At 39.1% G+C, this 9,164-nt stretch overlaps 1 protein-coding gene across 1 annotated transcript in view; it reads right to left on the reverse strand.

The window, feature by feature from the left end:
• LOC123766297 (mechanosensory protein 2) overlaps positions 1–6,219 on the reverse strand; it is a 563,765-nt gene extending 557,546 nt beyond the window's left edge. The window contains exon 1 of the mRNA XM_069321164.1: positions 5,783–6,219. Within this exon, the coding sequence (XP_069177265.1) occupies positions 5,783–5,855 (73 nt within the window). The 5' untranslated portion in view covers positions 5,856–6,219. The remainder of the gene's footprint in view (positions 1–5,782) is intronic.
• Between the last annotated feature and the right edge of the window lie 2,945 nt (positions 6,220–9,164).

A 9,164-nucleotide genomic window follows, 5' to 3' on the forward strand; every position in this document is an offset into this window, starting at 1 on the left:
TGCTTCATTTAAGCTGCCTACTTCCATTTAGATCAGCCAATCCAGCATGTTAATAATATATTTTTTAAATGACGCTATATACATTTATTAGCGTTTAAATCGTTATACGGTTTCCTTGTATCGAGGTTAGAGAGCCAAGTGTTACACCAGTTATTTACATTCAATGGTAAATAATGTAACTAATGCCTCAGATATCATAGAATTATTTTAATAAAATCTCCATCAAAGCTGTACAGAAGTTAGGCCAATCAGAGCACACTAGCTTAATTTTAGAGGATATAGCAAACGGTAATTGTGCTGACAGCGTTGACCACCTAGTTTGTTGCAAACTTCCCTCACCCCCAGGACCTTCACCACGTGACCTTTTGGACCGTAACCTTCCCGGCACAAACCTCACCCCCAGGAGTTTCACCACGTGACCTTTTGGACCGTAACCTTCCCAGCACAAACCTCACCCCCAGGACCTTCACCACAGCACAAACCTCACCCCCAGGACCTTCACTTGCTCCTCTTGGACCCTAACCTTCCCGGCACAAACCAAGGCCGTCTGAGCTTGCCAGCCCTTGCCACAACTCCTGCCATCTGGCAGGAGACAAATTAGGTCAGTCGAAAAAGGTGCTCTGACGTTCAGCTTGAGTAATTGGGCCAGCGAGGAGCGTTAGTGTCACAGGGGTGAGATAACTGGGTCGGGAGCTGAGTCACTAAACTTACCACTATTATTATTTACTCATTACTACCCATACTTGGGCGTAATAAAATTAATAATAATAATTCTGATTACTAATCCATAAATTTTGCAAGCATTTCGGTTAGAGAAATTATTTCGATTCATTGTCCTAAAATCATTTCTGGATAATTTTGGATCCGTTTTGGGGATTTGCGTAGGTTATATTAACTATTTCCTATATTAAGATTGCCGTGATCTTCCATAAAATGGTCAACACTTATATCCTCTTGTTCCTTGTCTTCCAAGACTATACTCAACATATTTAAATGGGTTTCATCAACTATATTTTGAGTCGGTGCATATCGGTCGACGCTAAACACTCGCTAAACTGTCAATGTCCTTCATCAAATACCGTCTCTAGAAAATACTTCAATATAACTGTAAGGAATATATTTAAATTCATCAGTGAAGTGTATCGAGTTGTCTAAAGCTGTTTATAATCTTTCATTCTCGAGTAGTATGATTTTTGCTCCCAAGTTTAACCTTATCAATCCTTTAATGATGCAATTTATGCAAATCAAGTTGGCCTATAGAACAATATATAAGATTGACATTTGTGGCCCACCGCTTGTTATATCTAGTGCCTCTCCGTTAAGTCTATTCTCACAAGTTATTAATTCTAACAATTCAATTCTAATAATTACAACATTATTATTACTTTCATTATAAATATTACTATCATTTTATGTGTTAATATTATTTGTTTGTAGGAGTAACAGTAGCAAACAGTAGTAGAAGTAGCAGTAGCAGTTGTAGCAGTAGAAGCAGCAGTAGTAGTAGTATGTAACTGTAGTAGCAATGTTTGGAAGCAGTAGAAGCTGTATTCTAATAGCCAGCAGTGATATCATCACCAGCATTACTTTTCGTATAAACATTACCCATTGTACACTTTTTTTTATCAACAACCAGACCATCAAACGCCGCTTCCTGAAAAGCGTGAGTATCAGTAAGTCTTGACAGTTTTGTAATACAATTAGGGATAAACTTTTACCAGAGATTATTCTAGTTATCTTGATTACAACTCATTACATTTTATTATCATGTCCTTTGTTATCGTAAAATGTACATAATTCAATAACAATATAATTAAGCTTTGAATGTAGAATCTATAATTTGTTTCTTTCATCTTTCGCTTTTATGTTTAACAAACGTTTTGGATAATTTTGTTTTAATATATAAAACCCAAATTTATCAGCTGTATTTAAATTCAAATATAGCTACAAACTTTAGAAAATCACTTAATTCAATCACTTTTCTTGTGTGTGCACCTGTATGTGTGTATCTGTATAAATATGCGTGTGTATACAGATACAAGCACACATACGTATAACTGTATCTGTACATGTGTGCATTTGTATACATGTGTACCTGTATATATGTGTACAAATGTGTACATGTACGAATAGTGTCTTAATAAATACCATAAAATTAACCAAAATGATGTAATGTTAAAACAAAAGACCTTCGAAAAGTTTACACAAATTTCACAAGTTACCATAAAGTATCCAAAAGTTTACAGAGTATTGAAAAGTATTTCCAGAGCACCACAAAATATCATTAAAGTATTCCCAGCGTACCATAAAGTGTCTAAATCACAATGCCAGATTACCACAAAAATTATCTCAAATGTACTACAAATTATTAAAGTATCACAAAGTTTACCCCCCAGAGTACCACAAAATATCCCCAGATTACCAAAAATTATCCCCAGAGTACCACAGATTATCCCAGAGTACAACAAAGTATCACAAATCCCCCCAGAGTACCATAAATTATCCCTGAAGTACCACAAAGTATTCCCAGAGTACCACAAATCCCCCCTAGAGTAGCCCAAGGCAACCCCCTGATAGAACTAGGGGGTAACCTCAGTGTAAACCTAGCGTTCATTATCAAGGGAGACCGCTAACACGTATTTAGGGGTTGGGAAGTTGGCTGGTCCTTCGGGTCTCTTAACTTGTAAGATAAATCAGCTTGACTGCAGTTAACTTGTAGCGTTATGTACAAGTTACGACCGGCTGCTCCGAGGTGGTTTTTGTTCATACCACTTACCGGGAGGACCACTTACGACTTCTCACTGGTAGCTCTTCACTTACTGGTATCTCTACATGCATTTTGATCTCTTTATTATTGGTGTCCCTTTACTTATTCGATTTATTTGCTTGTTTTTGAATATTTACCTACTTGTATCTACGTATTTTGCATCTTTATCTACAAAATCTATTGCATTTAACTTTTGCTTTTACTCTTATGGCTTATGTAAAGTAGCATAAGTTCCTCTTTTTTTATTATAAAGATATTACTAAATCAATTATTATTACTGGAATCATTAATATTTCCCTGAAGACAACCCTACAAAGAGTCGAAATGCATCAATCACTGTGTTGATGATAGACATCCCTCGAAGGTTGAGTTCATCATAAAGAGACATAAGGCTTCTTGCTCTGGATAAACATTTTCTTCAGTCCTGTATTTTGGAATCAGCTCGACGAAGATAATTTTTCATAGTGAGGCCGTGATATTATATTAAGTGATATCTCACGTAAATGAAAGGCGATGAGTCACAATAACGTGGCTGAAGAATGTTGACCAGACCACACACTAGAAAGTGAAGGGACGACGACGTTTCGGTCCGTCTTGGACCATTCTCAAGTCGATTGTGGTCTAGGATGTCTGAGAATCTGAGTCTGAGAATGGTCCAGGACGGACCGAAACGTCGTCGTCCCTTCACTTTCTAGTGTTTGTGGTCTGGTCAACGAAAATTAAACTTTCTAACACCTACAACTCTTAACTCTCTCTCTGCCTTATCCAGAATACACCACATGTGCTATCAGCTGCAAATTACTAGGCATATTAAACTATATAGTTTACACTCTCTCTCCTCTGCCTCCTAACTCCCTAGGATCACATCTATCAGACAACGCAGGTTAAATAAGTCCGAACAAGATTGGGCAAGCCAATCATAGTCGCACTCTGGTTTAAGATATATTTGTTTAAATATTTTGTTTCTAAATGACCTTTTGTTCTTATCAGGGCTTTAAATGCCAACAAGTACGGGAATCATTGTTATGATACTGACTGCACTGCGAGGCACTGAAGCCTCAGTGCTTCAGTGAATGTTCGTGAGTGAATGAACACACACACACACACACACACACACACACACACACACACACACACACACACACACACACACACACACACACACACACACACACACACACACTCCGAAGTTTTGCAAAAGTTGCAGGATTAAGGGCAATTGGATACCAGACTTCAATCCAGATGCGTGCACTGTTATCAGGATGAGGACAGAAATATTGACACCAGAAGAACAACACCTTTAAAAAAGTGAGACTCTTACTCTGGATAATGACGGGAAAAGATCCGATAACAAATGTTCGAATGAACATTTGTTATCGGATTTATATTTTGTTATAATGCAACAATATATTACGGATTTTTGTGTATTTGTTTTATAACAAACCTTCTTGATATCAACAATAACATATTATACTCAAGAGAACGTCAGGATAGGCCTTTAAAACCCCAAACAAGGATTTAAAATATTACAGAACATATATCTGACCCGTACAGGAGTGTGTAGTATCAATGTGGAGCTAATATTTAAAAAAGCCCAAAGCAAAGATTGAAAAATCTTGCTGTAAGACTGGTCCCAGAATCAATGCCCTAGTCTACAACGCAGGAAGAAAGTAAAAGTATGTGGGACATGAGCCTTACATATAAAATACTCATCGTGAATTGAGGACACAGATAAAAAAAAAAGAGATACTTTGAGAAGTAACGTAACGAGAAAAATCATGCATGTCGCAATGACGTGAATAAGTATTTCTTCAGTGTAAGGGCAGTAAACAAGTGGAACGAACTTGACAAGAAAATAGTAAATGTTTCCTCAATTCAATGTCTGAAAAGCAAACATGACAATAAATATAGATGTAGGGAAGCGTTGCACTAGACGACCGCCAGTTGGAAAAGCTGGTTCAGAGAGGTGAAGCTCGGGTTTACAAGTTCATTAATGTAAACACACACACACACACACACACACACACACACTCACACACTCACACATCTGGGAGAGGAAATTCTTCAGGAGTCAGAGAAGGAAAAAGACTTGGGGGTTGATATCACGCCAGACCTGTCTCCTGCAGCACATATCAAGCGGATAACATCAGCGGCATATGCCAGGCTGGCCAACATACGAACGGCATTCAGAAACTTGTGTAAAGAATCATTCAGAACTTTGTATACCACATATGTCAGGCCAATCCTGGAGTATGCAGCCCCAGCATGGAGTCCATATCTAGTCAAGGATAAGACTAAACTGGAAAAGGTTCAAAGGTTTGCCACCAGACTAGTACCCGAGCTGAGAGGTATGAGCTACGAGGAGAGACTACGGGAATTAAACCTCACTTCGCTGGAAGACAGAAGAGTTAGGGGGGACATGATCACCACATTCAAGATTCTGAAGGGGATTGATAGGGTAGATAAAGACAGTCTATTTAACACAAGGGGCACACGTACTAGGGGACACAGGTGGAAACTGAGTGCCCAAATGAGCCACAGAGATATTAGAAAGAACTTTTTTAGTGTCAGAGTGGTTGACAAATGGAATGCATTAGGAAGTGATGTGGTGGAGGCTGACTCCATACACAGTTTCAAGTGTAGATATGACAGAGCCCGATAGGCTCAGGAATCTGTACACCTGTTGATTGACGGTTGAGAGGCGGGACCAAAGAGCCAGAGCTCAACCCCCGCAAACACAACTAGGTGAGTACAACTAGGTGAGTACACACTCACACGCACACCCACACACACACACACACACACACACACACACACACACACACACACACACACACACACACTCACACTCACACGCACACGCACACCCACACCAAGACACACACACACATGAACGCAACACATTCACACGACGCTGAATAACCAAACCGGTTCAAGGACCTGGAGGCAGGAATACAACCCAACATAACATAACAGGTGCCACAACTGTGGCATAAAACGTAATGGAATGCTCACCTTCGAAGTTATAGCCCGGACGCTGCTTCATGCCGTTCTCCCTCGTGTTCCGACACTTCTCAAATGTCTCCATTGTCTTCAGAATATTCCCTCTTAATATCCGTCTGAAGATAGGGTGAGATTTCCAGCCCCGATGTTGTGCAGCAACGGACGAAGAGTGAGCGGGAAGAAGGGAGGTTAAAGGAGAGGTAAAAGAAGGGCAGTAGTCGTTGTGCTCACAAGAGAAACGAATGCGGGTGAAGGGAGCCACCGATGATGGTAGTACAGGTGTCCCTTCTACCGCTGCCTCTCCCTTCTTCAGCTGTGACCATCAAGGAAGTATTGCAACCACATGGCGTCTATCGCCCCTTCACATGCCTTGTCTCAGACACCTTCAACCGCTCCGTGTTTTCCAGGGAGTTTGTGATGGCAGAGTCTGGTGTTAGGTCAACATTGTTATTTAGAAATATTCTGAAACTAAAATTATACATGTACTTTTCCTTTTTCTATATTATTTAAATTTTTAATACGAGATATATTCACTTTCATTCGTATTCACTGACATTTGAAAATTTTGCTCTACACTGTTTTCTCCTGATAATATTATTCATTGATATATTTTATCTCACTGTACTTTCAAGTATTTTTTTCCAAATTATTAAATAAATAAATAAATAAATAAATAAATAAATAAATATATATATATATATATATATATATATATATATATATATATAATATATATATATATATATATATATATATATATATATATATATATATATATATATATATATATATATATATATATATATATATATATTGTCACGGTAAAATCTCTAGGAAGAGATTCGGCCTGCTCCATCGTCACCTATTTTACCCATATCACGTCTATATATTCAAGTACTGCAGCCACAAGAAGAACAACAACAACTACCAGACGTCTAGACAGTACCTCCAGCCCCCCCATACACCACTGCCCGTCACCCCACCTCGCAGCTGGGTCGCTGGGAGCTCACGCCATCCGAAACAAGCAGTTTAAGAGCCGGTTAATAGTTAAAGAAGGAACCAACGCCATCAGGACGGCCGTCGCCGTGTATATATAAGGCTACGTAGCCAACTAAGATTCAGATTACTCTTGAGTGCTCTGCTGAGTAGACCTGTTGACATATCCCGGTATGGTAACAGAGTTATTCAGTTTGACTCACAGTATTCCCGCACCATATTTTATTTTGCACATTAACGTAACTTAAATTTGATTGTTCATCTTGTTTGTTTTGCACACTTTGTATTAGAGCCAAGCCTGGATATATTTTTATGTTTTGTAATTTGTTTAAAGTAAAATATTTGTAAATGTTTTTGCGTGAAGCAAGACCTCCCGATACTTCATGGTGATGCTAACAACGCAGGCAACACACAAACTATACAAGATTCGAACTCGTATTTTCGTGCTTGCAATAATACAGGGACACCAAGCGCTTTATCAAAGGGTTATATTACATAATATATCCAGCACTGGACTCCCTTACGCCACACTGAAATCGTTATACATGATTCCTCCTCAAGAGTCTCACTGGAGAATACAATATTATGACATAATTCTCACAAAAACAATTGTTTGTAATATACTTTTTTATATGGAAACGAAAACGAGATTTCTGGGCCCATTTACGTCTCTGAAGTATAAAATATGAGGAGAGTCAATACATCAGAGGGGGATAAGTGATAGGCCGAATAAATCCAGTGATCAGTAGAGCATGTAATGTTGTAGAAATTTAATGATATGGACGACAACATAACAATAAGTATAATTCTGGTGGTTATGGTGGGAATGAACTAGTTTTCTCTAAATTATTGAGCTGTGAGCAATTGCTACGAGGTTGATAAACTGGAGTGTCTCGGCTATAGATCAGGGCTATACAAGATTTAGTGACTGATCGCATAAATCTGAGTGAAAATCAGACCGGAATTATACCAGATTGAACGACTGATCTGAATTATACATAATTGAACGATTTATCTGACTTATACGTGATTCAGCGACTGATCTGAATTATGAATGATTAAGCAAATCATCATTTGTATCACTTGGGATCGCTGGATGAGTGAGTGCTATTGATATATATAACACCTGCCTATCAATACACACCAGCAGTTTATTTTATTCTCATATTTTACATCTTGAAGATAATGTAGAGCGAGGAACTTAACGCTAAGTCCTGTAGCGGACAGCCTGGCCTAGCTGAGTTCTACGAAGAACTCAGCGTGTTCTCATAAAGAACAACAGCGACATAACGACTCAACACAGTTACATTTATTCGCTAGCGTAATCCTCCTGATTCCTATCAATATCTAACTGTAACAATTATTTAAACAACTGCATAATAAAGCCAGACGTCATCATTGACTATAAAATGAACACAGGCGTCCCAATTTGGCTGTCGTGAAAAGCACTAACAAATACGCATATTACCAAGTGAAAACCCGAATTTCCCATTATATGACACATAAAGAAGCAGCTCAGGTGTCTATCTGTCCCATGTCCTTATCAATGAGTATCAATGTTTGTGCATGTTTCACTATATATATCTTTCAACCAGTTTCATAGCCTGTTTCTCTCTCTATTCTTCAATTCCTTTCTCCTCATCTTCATCAGCTATTCTCGATCTTTTTCTTGCATCTTTTCCAGGTCACTTGGTCTATCTTTCTCTCAGGAGAGGAAAGCTTCTCATCACAGCTTACTGGTTCTGTGTGTATGGGTCGGCACACGCATGCGTCGTACATCTCCCGTCCCTTTGTCCACTACAAAGGGAGTCGCCTCGTATGTGTTCTCTGGCCAGAATATATAATTTTTAGTTCATGTTCCGATGTGTTTCTTTGTGTGTGTACAGTGTGTCCTCTCCTATAGGTTCTTGCAGAGCGAGCTTCAGCTTCTGGGGACCAGCCATTCAGTCGTTGGTCGCCTATCACAATGGTTGCTGACTTTCTATTAGTTAGCCTCAATAATCTCTTTTCAGGTGTGTGTACGCACCTCACCTAGTTGTGCTTGCGGGGGTTGAGCTCTGACTCTTTGGGCCCGCTTCTCAACTGTCAATCAATCAACTGTTTTTTTCCACATACACACAGACACAGACACACACATTCAGAAAAAACTAGTAATAGTAATCGTTGATTGATTAACAGTTGAGAGGCGGGCCGAAAGAGCAGAGCTCAACGCCCGCGAGCATAATTAGGTAAATACAACTAGGTAAATACACACACACACATCCTCAGGAAGCAGCCCGTAGCAGGTTTTTAACTCGTAAGTACCTATTTACTGCTAGGTGAACAGGGGCACCAGAGTGAAAGAAATTGTCCATTTCTGCCCAAAGAAACTGGCCTTCGGTTCCGCCTCCACCGGGGG

Source organism: Procambarus clarkii, chromosome 9 (genome assembly GCF_040958095.1).
Source record: "Procambarus clarkii isolate CNS0578487 chromosome 9, FALCON_Pclarkii_2.0, whole genome shotgun sequence".
In the NCBI taxonomy this organism is placed as follows: domain Eukaryota; kingdom Metazoa; phylum Arthropoda; class Malacostraca; order Decapoda; family Cambaridae; genus Procambarus; species Procambarus clarkii.